Below are 14944 nucleotides of genomic sequence, written 5' to 3'. Positions count from 1 at the left end.
ATATATATATATATATATATATATATATATATATATATATATATATATATATATAAATATATATATATATATATATAACCAAAGTCTCTTTTTCAATGAATAATAAACACCGACTGATGAAGACCGGACCGGTAACACGGTCGAAATATTTTGAAAATGTGTTTTAAAGTTTTTATATATATATATATATATATATATATATATATATATATATATATATATATATATATATATATATATATATATATATATATATATATATATATATAGGAATAGTTTTCCATACTCCATAAAACACATTCATGATATATTTCAAATGAAAAATATTGATTCAATATAATCGTATTTATTGGATAACATTTAAGCATACCTTGTCAAGTAATTCAAAGCAATAAATGTACAGAAAAACTATTTGAATTTTACCAAGTCATTGATTAACAATAAAAACTGGCCTCTCATCGGCAGGTGACACCAAATCTATGCGTTGTAAAATCATGCAACCTCTAAAAAAATATAAAAAAAATAATGAAAAAAAAGCCTAGTAGTTAAGCGAAATGAAATGACCGGGAAAGTAGCCTTTGTCCTCTTTGCGTCAAGTTTGGTTACATGGTGTGCCACCATGTGTGAAGGAAAACTGACCGTTGGTTTAAAAAGGTTAATTTATGATAAATTTGTTGTTGATGGATATGACAAACGAATTCGACCAGTGGTACATCAAGGGGACACTCTTGATTTAGATGTCAGCTTACAGTTTTCGTGCATCAACTCACTGGATGACGTGAAAGGTATTTTCTCTACTTCGGGTTACGTTATTTTACAGTGGTATGACAGTTATTTGACCTGGAACCCAGATCATTACGAAAACATAACGAAAATGTACTTGCCACAAAACGACATTTGGAAGCCAGATTTAGTGTTGAAAAATGGACTGAAATCATTTCGCGAAATGGGATCTATACGTTGATCATACTGGACTAGTTGTATGGTGGCCTTTTCAAGTTTTTGAAACAAAATGCCACATTGATATAACATACTTTCCATTTGATAGACAAATTTGCAACATAACACTAACAATATGGACACACACAATTTACGAAGTCAACATTTCCAAAAGCAACCACGGATTAAACTTTTACGAGTTTTACCCGAACGGACTATGGGCCATCGATTCAACTTCATACTTTGTAAATACCAGTTCCGATGAATCAGAAGTAACCTTTACCTTTAACCTCAGCAGAAAACCCAGATTTTATATTCTGAATCTGATTTTGCCCATTTTCTTTTTAGGAAATCTGAACCTTGTCGTTTTTTTAATCCCAACCCAAAGTGAAGAAAAGGTAGCATTTGCCATCACGTTGTTCCTCTCTTTCGCCGTGTTTCTGAATATTTTAGATTCCATTCTTCCTGAGAACTCTGAGAACACGTCTTTTCTCTGTCTGTATGTCGTAATTGAGCTAACCGTTTCCGTCTTTATTCTAATAATCACCGCAGTTCAGATAAGAATTTGTCACAGAAACCCTTCAACACCTTTCAGTAGATTCCATCGTAAGCTGATCGATCTATCGAGGCAAGTCACGTGCTACAGACGATACCAATTCCCCCAAAACGCAGACGAAAAGGATGAAATAGAAATTAAATCGGAAGTGACGTCATCAGAGGAAACAGATTGGACAGCTTTGTGTACTGCTGTTGATGTTTTAGCTTTCTGTGCAATGTTAATCATTCATGTATTTGTGATCACAGCTCTAATGACTTTAATATTCGTATACAGATAAAAATCTAGCATACTTGCAGTAAAACACTGTTACATCGAAGTGGTCTTAAGTTACAACTTAAATGAGCAAAATTCAAACTTTTTCTCAACAAATGTAGAACGGACACAAGTGAACCCCTTTCATATTTTTTTTTCCGTTTTTAAATCTTCAAAATAAGTCTACAGCTGCGCAGTTCGACAGCTGTTCTGAGTGATTGAAAAGGCATTGTCCTGTTCGTGTATGCATACTTTTCAAACAAAATGACATGAAGGACTTCATATTTATTGATTTTATATCTTCATGCAACATTTTTGGCCAGTTTGGGGCAGAAACAAGCCAGTTCAAGAGATGTTTACATTCTTATCCTCAAATGTACAAGATCATCGGGCCGCACATCCCCCTTAAAGAAAAGTGACATTCAGTGTATTTACCTTCGTACAATGTGATCGATGTTCCTGTTTGCAGCGACCTAATGTTTTATCAAGATTGCGTTTTTAATCCTTCTAATGTATTTTTGCTTAATTGCACCAGTATATCAATGCTATAACTTATGAGATATGACAGCAATATCAACTGTGAGAAGTGCATGGAATAAAACAAATATTATACTAAAACACCTTAATTCGTCTGGAACTCGTATGTTGTAAATAAATATTAGTGCACTGTTTTAATTTCTTTGATATCAATGTTTTAATGTCCATGGTTATAGTCGAGTATTCATTACAATCAAACTACGAGGTCATATCTATTACATATGTAAGTATCTACAGTCCATGTAAATACAGCATTGCTATAAAGTAAATAATTAAAATCGAGCAACCATTGATTGATGTGCAGGAGTTCATTTGTTTGGGTATACTGGTGTCTGTTAAACAGCAATGCAATTAAAGAACTTTGTAAACTTTTAATGAAAACAAATCAAACAACAGCTCTGTTTTTACTTGTTAAATAGCCCCATAAATTGACAGCCGTTAATGGTTCTTTAAATAAAACTTAATACATGTAAACCACTTACAAAATGACTAAAAACAGATTTGTACAGTCCATCTCACTGCACTTTTTATCTCTCCCTTCCTTTCTATTTTAGTGTATAACCGTCTGAGACTTAATGGTACTACATACACTTGTTACAGTACGCATGTACTTCACTACACAACACAGTGGTCGATGCAGATGACGGTATTTCAGACAATTAAGTTGTAAAATGCACATTTTCGCCTGAAAACGCACTTCAAAACCACGTTCAAAATTAAAAGCGGTTGTGTTTTATATTACTCAACACAATAAATGTGAAGACAAATTAGGATTAGTCTATATAGAAAATAATTAATATGTGGTCCATGCCATTTTTTTCAAAACGAGCGCTAGCCTGATTGCAAAACAAAGAATTCTTTAACGTAACTCTGCATCTCGCTTACTTTATTAAAATTTTTGATCGAGCATTAGTAAATACCCCGCCCCCCCCCCCCCCAAAAAAAAGCATTTTAGATTACATATACGATAAAAAAAAAATGGTTAATATAATGAAATTAATACGTTTTTAGCGTAAATCGCAAGGGTGTCCCTTTAACTGATCATAGTTTGTCATACATAATTATATCTTTACTACGACGTTTACTAATAAAGTAAGCGCCATGTTAAATAGTTATCTTACGTCAATCTCCTGGATAGACAAAAAGTTTAAAATTTAAAAGTTTCAAAGTATGTCATTATTTTTTACTACCGCAAAAAATGACGAAATTTAACTGTCACATTTTACTCCCTATATCACTTAAGTTTAGAAAAATATATCCCATGAAAGTGTACAGATAACATTCAAGCTTGCATTACTTGTATTTTAAATGGATGATAGCTACATATAGTCTGTCAACTTCTCTGAAGAGCTTGATAATGAAACTGTACATGTTCCTTCGTTTTATATTACAAAGTAGTTGTGGACGCGATGAAGTATCATTGGATTAAAAATCTACTTTTTTAAATTAATAGTCTTATAGATTAAGTCTAGTTTTATCATTATCATTTTTTAAATGTATGAGTAAAACCTCCCCATATCTATTAATATTGCTGGTATGTTTTTGCTTCAGTATAAAGAGCAGTAACTGGTGCGAGGCATCGCTTTTTATTAACGTCATTTTATTTATCTTCGTAAAGTAAATAGTGATGTTCAAGACGACTATCATGTTTCACATAAACATTTTATTACATTAATAACGCAATACGAATAAGACACTGGGAAAAGTATTATATTGGGGGTTTATTTTACTATTTGGTCCATTGTTCTTTTGTGAGAAAGTTCATTTAACAACCGACTGTTATTTTCCTGAGTATACATGTACTTACTACCAGTTCACTATAGTGCCAATAATACCCATATTCTGGTCACCATTATATAAATAGTGCCTGTTTGGGAGGGCAACAGTTGAAATTGACACCCCGAGGAAACCATTGTCAACCGACGCGAAGCGGAGGTTGACAATGGTTTTCGAGGGGTGTCAATTTCAACTGTTATCCTCCCAAACAGGCACTATTTATTTTATTATACTGAATGTCTTAATTTTAGAGATTTTTTTTTACTGCTTTTATACAGAAATGACGTGAATTCCACGGCAAACCGTACGCGCATAATTTACGCGCATGTAACAATTCGTTGTGTTACCCGTTGCAAAGTGTGTTGCTAACGCTGAGGGTAATAGAAGAACGGATTATCAACTGCGCCTAAACCAATCAGATTTCAGTATTTAACATGAAAGTATAATAAATTACATTGACTCTGGTGATATAAGCAAACTTGACAGCCCAATATGTTATACATGGTAATTTAGTTGCTTCACAAGTTTTCAGAATTCAGATTATCCCCTGCAGGGGAGTACACAGTATCCATTTATCGTTAACATTTATCCCAACCTTAAGTAGTGAACAGAAAATATCAAATAAGAGGTAAACGGTAAATCTTTATTTGAAAATAAAAGGATAAAATTCAGTATCACAATATGTTGAACTAATGAGTTTAAAAACTAAATATCAAAATCATTGAACTTCTAAACCTAGAAAGTTGAGGTTCCATCAGAGACCGCACAAGTTTTGGTCAAAGACTTCATAAAATCTTGTCTGTGTTTGAAATTCAAAGAAGATATCTAGTCTTTAAAACTAGTTCAATCCATTTATAGCAAAGCTATGACACAAGATACAGTATATTTACAGTATTCCGTCAACATGCATAGTGGGTTTTTTTTTCACTGAATATCTTAAAGCAATTTTTACTTTGATATACTCAAAAAATAATATATTTGAAGAGATATCTTTATGAAAGCATTTCTCAAAAAAAAAATGATCAGAGTATGTATAATATTTAATTATAAATTTTAATGAAAAAAAAAGAAGAAAAAAAATAGACTTTGGTAATCTATGGTAAAAAATATTGCTGTCATTTGTGGCTTGTATAAAATAGCAAAGTAATATTTAAGAAATGAATTCAAATTTCAAAATAAATAATATTCTCTGACTTTTTTTTAAAAAAAATCATATACATTTACATGTATTTGTTTAAGAAAATTAAATTCAATAATGCACTAAAAGCAATATACATTTAGTACATGTATTGTTTCAAGAAAATCTTCCAAACATGAGTAAAAAATATTGCTGTTGTGTTTTCTACAAAAATGGCACAGATAAATAAAACTTATATTTTCATAATTAAAGCTCTTCCTTAAGTTTGTAGGGACCCTGTCTAAACTCTTCTGGGACTTCTTCACTGGCTTCTGACTTCTTATAAAACCCTCTCTGAGTCAATAACTGGTTGCATTCTTCACGGTTCTTGTGCTCCAACTCAATCCTCTGTTGAAAACAACATTCCATCAAAACATTTATCATAGCTATCTTTCAAAATATACTTACTAATCAAATAGACAATGCATCAAATAAAATACAAATGTAATTATTGAGAATATAATTCCATAATAACAAACAACATCAGAAATATTATTTGCACATCACATTCAATCTCTTGTAAATGATCTTTTAATTTTTTTTTAACTAAATAATAAAATTTTATCAAAATATCAAGTATATAATATTAATAACATAAAATTTATATCATATTTATAAACTCTGTGAAAGTGTGGCTCAGAGATGATTATCAAATGTAAAAATTAAAAAATCCAAGACAAAGCTGAGCCTTCTATGTACTTTAACAACCCGTTAGTCAGTAGCAAACTTAATAAGAGTTTAAATTTTTCAAGACAAACATTTTGTATATTAATTAAAAAAAAAATGAGGAAAGATATAAAATAAAAAACTGCTGTTATAGCCTCCATATTGCTGCAGTCTATGACTATAAACCAACTTTTATTTGCAACATCTTTATTTCGCAATTGACCAGAAATAAACTGGGTCACTGTGACGTATTTTAGTGATCATGCCTTATCCAAATATGTGTTGTTATTATACTCGTGGCAAGAATTGGTTTGCCGTGAGAAATATTTGCAACAATGAGACTCTAGCAAACCACATGAAAATTTCTCACACGCAAATAAAAGTTGTTTTTACAGTATTTGCTATTTGCCAACTATAGAAATATGTAGACGCCAATCATAAGTTTTATCCTATGAATTTGCATCATTTAAGTCCAAAGAAAAACAATTTTCAATAACAAATTAAATGATTATGAATCATTTTAGTGTAGCATTTAACCTTAAGAGTTAATGAAAAATATAACTTGAAAAGCCATTTAGTAAACATTATCATTTTTTTTTTATTGTTTTATTACCTCCAGTTCCTCTCCACCTTTCCCTACGAGGATCAACTCGGGGGGAGCTCCTCCAACCTTCTTAAACTCTACATTATGACTGCAGTGTTTTAAGGAAAATCATATATTATATATGTACGGTTTATTATTCCTGTTCATGTTTTAAGTGTTTATCCTCAGTTACTGGTTAATACATTATTTAAATATTAAAAGATGATGATACAGTATGCTGTCAAAGGGAGATTACATTTAGAAAGTGAAAGTAGAACTTATATACATGTGTATGTATGCTGGCAGGAATCCCATGCTGGCATCTTATTATATTGTGCTACTGCTACTACATGTATTATGCTTACCTAAATTGGTCAACATCATAATGATAATCCAATTAAAACACAATAATGAATTCCTTTAGCTGATCTTAACTATCGTAATCTTTTTCTGCATACGGAAAACACAGACATGTACATGTATGTATGGGTGTTGCTAAAACGCGGAACGGAAAACGGAACGGAATGGAAAATATCATCACGTTTATCGCTTAAAAAGGGTATAGACTGGCCAGAAACGATTTACTTTGTATCTTTTATTTATATCTAATGAATGATTATCAACATGTTGCTATTTTATCAATATTCATATGAATGTCTATCAATTATAGCATTGTATTCATTCGGCTTTAGTTGAGTACGAAACGGAAAAATCAAATGTATATAGGAATTGTGAAACATTAACATGATTAAACGAGCAAATTAGCTATAACTTTTTACTTATTTCTCTTATATGGTATTGCTGGCATATTAGCGTAACGTACTCAGTTAGTGAAAGCGTTTTATGCGTGTTTTGAGTATTTTTATATTATTTTCAAATATGATGTACATGTATATACTTACATCAAAATTGAATTTTCGGTGTTCTAGACGATCTTTTATCATACAGACGATACAGTATCATTGAGATGGAAGAAAAAAACTGTAGGACTGACGACATTAAAAAATTAAAATACAGTAAACATTAAAATACCCGGTAATTTGTGAAACTAGTAATTTGTGAAACTAGTATTTTTAGCAATGCAATTTTGTTTACGTTTGCATTACAAAGCATGCAGTTGTTTATTCCAGCAGCTATATACATATGATCCGAATAGAGAGCTCTAGACGTGGCCTGGTTTGATTTTCCGATTATATATTGGGACTATAGTCTGTCGATCCCAAAATATTCATGCAGCACATTTGGACGATTTATAATGGAAAATGTTGACATCTTTTCTCCATTTGGAAGTCACTCAGAAGACCTTGCACAATTTTTCAACACTATCATCCGGGTCTGTTAAAATGCAAAACCCCGTAGACTTCTTTATTTTTAGCCGTGTATTTATTCCAGCTGATAAGCTAGAGAGGACGTTTTAAAGAAAGAATTGTGAGAATGTTTAATGCTTCTAAAAGAGAATCGCTTGAACCCTAAGGTATATATAAATATACAGCAAAAAGTGAATCGAGGATATTTTGGGACAGAATATAGTGGTCAATGCATGTACTGTTAATTTTGAGGAAATAAATATTCTTGAATAAATAATCTAATATTGCTAATCTTTCAAAAAAAATTAAAAAGGTACATTAAGTATATCGTTTTAGCATACTTAACAAATCTATGAGGTAAATAACATTAGATAACATTTTCCGTTTTTCTTCCGTTCCGTTTTCCGTTCCGCGTTTTAGCAACACCCATGTATGTATACACGTGAACCCATCTAATCGAAGAGCTGGGTAAAACTAGTACCCGCTAATGAGACATGCAGACCTGTGTTGTGTACGTAACTTCAGACAAAGATCAGTCATTTGTAACATGCATGTATTTTTATGACCTATTCTTCAAATCCACTTGCACTATTTTATTAGGTAAATAACAGCTTTAAGGTGGTGCAGGACACCTGCATATTGTGATGTACATGTATACTTCCTATTGAGATTGTTACCTAACATTGAAGCGCAATGGGTTAGAGCGTTTACATGTCTGTAAGAGCATTGGGGTCCAAGGTGTATTTTTGGTAATTTACGAATTTTCATGGGGGGGGGGGGGGGGGGGTCTGGACCCCTCACTCCCACCCCTTCTCTAAATCTGTGCACACGATGATGTTCATGTAGGCACACAGAAGCAAATCTAAAACCGGCAACCGCCACGGGGAGGGGGCATAATTTAATTTTTAATTTTGTTTGTAATAATTATATAGACCATTATACTTCCTATGACATAAAATGTTAAGATTATTGATTAACTGAAAATTCACTGCAAACAGTTCTACCCCAAATTGCACATAAAGTGCTGCTCATGTCACGATGTGTATTATCATATGGGCAGGAATCTCATCCTTCAGTTATGAAAATTATAATTTTTAAATGTATTACCGGAGTTTGCATGTGTGATAGTAGAGTAATATGTCTATGTGTATTTATTTGATACTAATATTAAATTGTGTAATCTGAGGACAGATTAATAAAGTTCTGGGGAAGTATGTGATAGTAGAGAAATATGTCTATGTGTATTTATTCGTTTTGTATTTTCTATTTTTCGTTTTGTTCAATAGAATCTTAAAATTATATCAGCCAAAGTTTAACTGCGCAAGTAAATTGAGTTCTTCCTATCTGTAATTTCATTGGTTCATAATATTAACCAATTATTTTGAAGCTAGGTGTATCAATAAGTTACCAATAATTCTAATTAAGTTAGAGCAGTATACAGTTTCAAGAAAATACCATCCGGTTGATATCTGTTGCATCTTATGGTATGTAAATTTCATATTAACTTATGTTTTACTTATCAGTGTAAATGTTTAGTCTCTGGTTTTATTTTAATTGCATTGTCAATACTAAAGTGTATTTTTGTAATTAAAGTTATAATACTTTGTGTCTGTAAAGTTCAAAGTTTAGCTTTCTTTACAGTACGCACTGTAATTGATTTTTTATGAAACGTATAATGTATTTGTGGTAACTTATAGCTAATGTATTTTCTTTCATTTTGTCAGTTTTCTCATATTATGTATTATTTTGTAGGTCAATGCCTCTATATATATTCAAAATAAAAAGTCATCAGATACACAGTACACCATCTTCGTTTTGCTTGACTGCTCGGTTACACATGTAGCCTTCATTTTTAATTAAACTGGTACAAAACAGTGTTATTTAGGGGCAAACACATGGTGCGGGTATTACTGTCTAATGACAGCATCTAGTTTATTATTGATAACAGCTCGTATGACTTAAATATAACGTGTTTTCAGATTACGACTAGGTGTCGACTAGAGTTAAACACAGTTTACGCAAGATATGGATGTTCCGCTAGTTTTATAAAAATACTTGTATTGCATTTTTATAAAGGAATACGACGGAATGTTTAGAATCATTATTATGACAGTGACCCGTGTGAGAACATTGTTTTGTGGTTTCGTCTTTTTCTATTGCTTAAATCTTATTGAGTGTCAGGAAACAGGAAATTTAAAAAATATTCTAAACGAAATATTCGAAACACAGAAATACGACAAACGAATACGCCCTGTGAGAAACGAGTCCCGATCAATTGATGTCAGCGTTTCTTTGTTTGTTTTAGGGATAAATTACCTGAATGAGAAAACCGGGGTTTTTTCCGTAACAGGTTTTCTTTTGGTACGTTGGAGAGATGAGTTTCTTGTTTGGGAGCCTAAGCTATACAACAACGTGTCTTCGTTTACCATACCCCAAGATAGCATTTGGATACCTGACTTATTTCTCAGGAATGGGGTAAAAGAAGCAACTGGTTTAGGTGGAGATTTCTATTATTTACCCGTCAGTTATACGGGCGACGTTATGTGGTGGCCGTTCTCGGTCTTTAATGCTCACTGCCAAGTTGATGTCGCATTTTTCCCGTTTGATACTCAAACCTGCCGACTGATGTTTTCTATTTGGAACCATAAGTATAAGCAAGTGAACATTGCAAAAACTGAAAAATACGTGGGTACATACCATTTCTTTGAAAACGGAATATGGTCTATTGCAGAAAACAAAAGTTATTTAGAGCTTGACGAAGTTGGGGAATACAGCCAGCTCAATATTTCATTTACCTTGAAAAGGAAGAGTTGGTTTTATCTTTGGAATTTAATTAAGGTCTTCCGTTTCCAACGGAAGACCTTATTGTTATTGCTTTGTTTCTTTTTCCCTATTATTATTCTTGTTTTTTTTTCTTACGCATTTTTGTGCAGGCGATTTCTCGGAGATCGCTCAATCGATTTTCATAAAACTTTTAGATCCGATAGATATTTATTTGAACTAAAAACACATTTTTTTATTTTGATGACGTCACTTCCGTTCTTTAGATAATGACGTTTTAGCGATTTTCAGAGGGTCGGCTTGTCCAGGGATCTCCTCCTAAACGGTAAACGATATTGAGTTCAAACTTTCAGGGATTGTAGACAAGAGATTGTAGATGTGCTATTTGGCATTCATAATTGTCATGCTCAAACGGCGTTAAAGCTCGCCTTGTCCCGAAAATCGAGACTAAAAAAACGTCGTAATTTTTCATGGATTTCTTAGTTTATCTCTTTTCTGAACAATATTTTGTTAACACATGTAAAGCAAAAAAAGTTTATATTTACAAGACCTTTCATTTAATATCAAGAAAAAGGGGCTGGTCTTTAAAATTAGGGGACCAAAGGGCTCAGAAGTCTTTCATCTGTAGCCCTTTACTGAGGGATATTTTGTGAAAAGTTATAGAAGCAAATATGTTTATTTTACAGTTACGTATCCAAGGAATGTAATGATTTTATTATGTGTTACGTAATTAGGGGTTTTTAGGGGCCAAAAGTCCAAAATTTTGATCACATATATCTCAGAAAGGAAAAATATTTTGAAATGCAGTATAGAGGAAAAGATGCTTAGAATGATGTACTAAATAATATGCTATTTTCAAAATTTCGTTAAACGGCCCCTATAAGGAGTTAAGGGATCGGCCCCTAAAATGTTCGTTCCCATATATCTCAAGAACGGTAACGAATTTCTAAACAGTTGTTGAACAAAATGTGTTGAGATTTTAATGACCTTTTATTTGATATCAAGAAAAAGGGGCTGGCCCCTAAAATAAGGGGACCAAAGGGCTCTAAAGTCTTTTATCTGTAGCCTTTTACTGAGGGATATTTTGTGAACGGTTATAGAAGCAAATATGTTCATTTTACAGTTATGTATCTAATCAATGTAATGATTTTATCATGTGTTACATAAGAAGGGGTTTTTAGGGGCCAACATTATAGAACTTTGATCACCAATATCTCAGAAAGGAAAAATATTTTGAAATGCAGTATAGAAGAAAAGATGCTTAGAATGATGTACTAAATAATATGCTATTTTCAAAATTTCGTTAAACGGCCCCTATAAGGAGTTAATGGATCGGCCCCTAAAATGTACGTTCCCATATATTTCAAGAACGGTAACGAATTTCTAAACAGTTGTGAAACAAAATGTGTTGAGATTTTAATGACCTTTTATTTGATATCAAGAAAAAGGGGCTGGCCCCTAAAATAAGGGGACCTAAGGGCTCTAAAAGTTTTCATTTGTAGCTCTTTACTGAGGGAAATTAAATGAAAGGCTATAGCAGCAAATATGTTTATCTTACAGGTCTGTATCCAAGTAATGTAATGATTTATTCATGTGTTATGGAATAAGGATTTTTTAGGGGTCAAGAGTCCAAAAACTATGACCACCTATATCTCAAAAAGGAAAATATTTTGAAATGCAGTGTAGAAGAAAAGATGCTCAAAATGATGTACTTTGCAACCTTTAAAATTTGGTTCAGTGGCTCCAATAAGGAGGTAAGGGACTGGCCCCTAAATTTTTTTTTCTCAGATATCTTAAGAACGGTGACAAATTTCTAAACATTTGTTGAACAATGCTCTTATCCCTGAAACAAAATAGTATCGGGCCCTTAGAATGTAGACCCCGTTTTTCTATTCTAAATCATGTTTAGCTGTTAAATAGCAAAATCAAGATCGAACATGTATCTCAAATTCTAAAATCAGACGGAAGACCTCCTCGTTGCTCGCAACGAGATCGTGTCTAGTTATTCCTATAATTCTGTTGGGATTTTTAAAGATCTTTGCGTTCCTTGTTCCTGCTGAAAGTGGAGAGAAGGTTTCATTTGCGGTGACCCTTTTCCTATCGTACGGGGTATTTCTGAACTTGCTCACCTCATCTTTGCCTGAAAATTCGGACTCGGTTTGTCTGGTTTGCTTATATATGGTGATTCAGCTAACTCTCGGAGTCTTGCTTATCGTCATTGTAAACATGCAGGTACTAATCTGTAATCGAGAAAAACACCTCCTATTTTCGCGATATGAAATGCGTCTGATACTGCTTTTCAAGAAGAAATCTCTACAAGGATGCAACAGAGGACTCAACGTAAGGGATACTGATTGGACGCTATTGTCGTCTGCTATTGACAAAATGATGTTGATTGTAATGACAACATTTGAGTTCTTTTTGATAATTGTATTCTTTGTTATGTTCTATGTAAATGTTTAGAATGCAGCAAATCCTCGAAGAGTTTGGTCTTGTAAATCCAAGAAAGATAAAATTGTATATGTAAGTATAATTATTTACTATTTAACGTATTTTTAAAAAAATGTAAAAGAACAGATAACCCTTCTGAAATCGAACTTCGTTTAATTTGATGTCGAAGGAAATTCTTTAGAGATTCTCCAAAAGAGAAAGTTTATTGTTTGGCAAAGTCTCATAATTTTTGTTTGGTAAATTGTTCTCTTTCTGAATTAAAATGACACTAGAATTTATATTTTATGATCTATGTGTAGTATTGCACACCTCACTCATGTGAGAACCAGCCAAAAATCGCCAGTTTGTCAGGTTGGAGTTCTTGTTCATGACATATTTCTTGCAGCTCTCAAGTAGGCGGATTACCACAGACTTCAAAAATTTGATTTTTATAAGTAAAAATATTATTTACTATAAATACATGTAATAAAATCATTCTTAAAACTGAGAGAGAGAGAGAGAGAGAGAGAGAGAGAGAGAGAGAGAGAGAGAGAGAGAGAGAGAGAGAGAGAGAGAGAGAGAGACAGACAGAGACAGAGAGACAGACAGAGAGACAGACAGAGACAGAGAGAGAGAGAGAGAGGAGGGTGTTTGAGAAACGGGTACTTTGACCAAGACTCAAACTCTTACCTTATGCCATTAAACATAATGCAGTTATGTCAAAGGTGACAACAAGAAGACCTTCATAAACTTTCTAATATTAGATATGATCAAAGCATGAAGCTGGTCTATTCAAAATGGTTGTTTAAGAATTCATTTATGATACTATGCACGAAAAATAAAACAAGCAGACAGAGAAACAAAACAATACAAAACAAAACTGTTCCATAGCCATCCAGTTCGTAAGTAAAAAATAAATGATGAGAAAAGTACAGGTATTTTATGTTATGTAGAGTTTGGTTTCATGGTCAGCAACTAAATGCGATTGTAAACTGGCCTTTTGTTAGAAATAAGTTTATAATTAGTTAATGATATATGTGCTGTAAAGGAAAATGACAAACAGATTCGACCAGTTTTGCACGATGAAGACACGCTTGTTTTTTGTCAGCTTACACTTATAGGGCACCAACTCTGTCGATGACGTTAATTTAAGGTGGTTTCTTCTCCTCGGGTTACGTCTACTTAGGTTACGATGGTACGAAGTTTTTTTTCCTGGGATCAATGCCGTTTTGAAAATATAAAAATATATTTGCAAAAAACACGATGCTTTTTAACCATATTTAGTGTAAAAAAAAAAATGGAGTTTGGAATCATGAAGAAAGAATCATTTAACGAGAAGAGAAGTTTTTTTTCTATCAATACATAGAACATACATGACAAGTAAAATTCAACATAGATATACAATGTAATCGCATTGTTTCTATCTTTTGCCGTGTTGTGATTAGTTTAGATTTTATTTTTGTTTTTCATGGAGCTTTAAGAACACGCTTTTTCTGTTGATGTTTCTGGGTTTTTTTCTAATAATCACTGCAGTCAAGATACCCTTCTAACAAATTTTATAAAAAATCCTATCGAAAATTATTCAATCCACGAGGCGATTCACGTGCTATAGACGATACCGCCATTCCCAAAATCGGCAAAGATATTGAAAAGAGTTTCAGAAGTAACGTAATTTCAGGCTACGGACTGTTTAATTTAATGCACTGCTGCTGACATTTTATATGTCTGTGCAATGTTTTTTCTTTCATTTATTATTGATAACAGCTCGTATGACTTTAACGTAACGTATATTCAGATAAGGACTAGTATCGATTAGGGTTGGCATTTTACAGCAAGTACAAAATGTATATACTTGTATAACTATCAAGAGAACAATATTTAAATGTTGGAATTAACAATTGTTCGTTATTAAATCGAACTGATTGGTTTAGTTTGAT

At 32.6% G+C, this 14944-nt stretch overlaps 2 protein-coding genes and 1 pseudogene across 2 annotated transcripts; 2 read left to right on the top strand and 1 right to left on the bottom strand.

Annotated features, from left to right (window-relative positions):
* The first annotated feature begins 364 nt into the window (after positions 1 to 364).
* Positions 365 to 1775, top strand: LOC128190778 (acetylcholine receptor subunit alpha-like; annotated as a pseudogene).
* A 2917-nt stretch (positions 1776 to 4692) lies between these two features.
* Positions 4693 to 6609, bottom strand: LOC128187588 (selenoprotein M-like; the record flags this gene model as incomplete). Its single annotated transcript, XM_052858005.1, has 2 exons — positions 4693 to 5588; positions 6520 to 6609. Coding segments are annotated over 2 exons (231 nt in total), but the record flags the coding sequence as incomplete, so codon positions are not given.
* A 3293-nt stretch (positions 6610 to 9902) lies between these two features.
* On the top strand, positions 9903 to 13228 carry LOC128187587 (acetylcholine receptor subunit beta-type acr-3-like). The gene is made up of 2 exons (XM_052858003.1): positions 9903 to 10641; positions 12580 to 13228. The coding sequence occupies exons 1-2, from the start codon at positions 9903 to 9905 to the stop codon at positions 13038 to 13040; spliced, it is 1200 nt and encodes a 399-aa protein (XP_052713963.1). The 3' UTR covers positions 13041 to 13228.
* Positions 13229 to 14944: the final 1716 nt, after the last annotated feature.

This window comes from Crassostrea angulata, chromosome 6, assembly GCF_025612915.1.
Source record: "Crassostrea angulata isolate pt1a10 chromosome 6, ASM2561291v2, whole genome shotgun sequence".
In the NCBI taxonomy this organism is placed as follows: Eukaryota; Metazoa; Mollusca; class Bivalvia; order Ostreida; family Ostreidae; genus Magallana; species Magallana angulata.
This window is presented reverse-complemented; position numbering and strand designations above follow the sequence as displayed.

Excerpts from the sequence above, each read along its gene's own strand:
- LOC128187587 (XM_052858003.1), top strand. The coding sequence starts at position 9,903 with ATGACAGTGACCCGTGTGAGAACATTGTTTTGTGGTTTCGTCTTTTTC. Across the intron at positions 10,642-12,579 it reads GAATTTAATTAAGGTCTTCC|TTATTCCTATAATTCTGTTG; the intron begins GTTTCCAACGGA and ends GATCGTGTCTAG.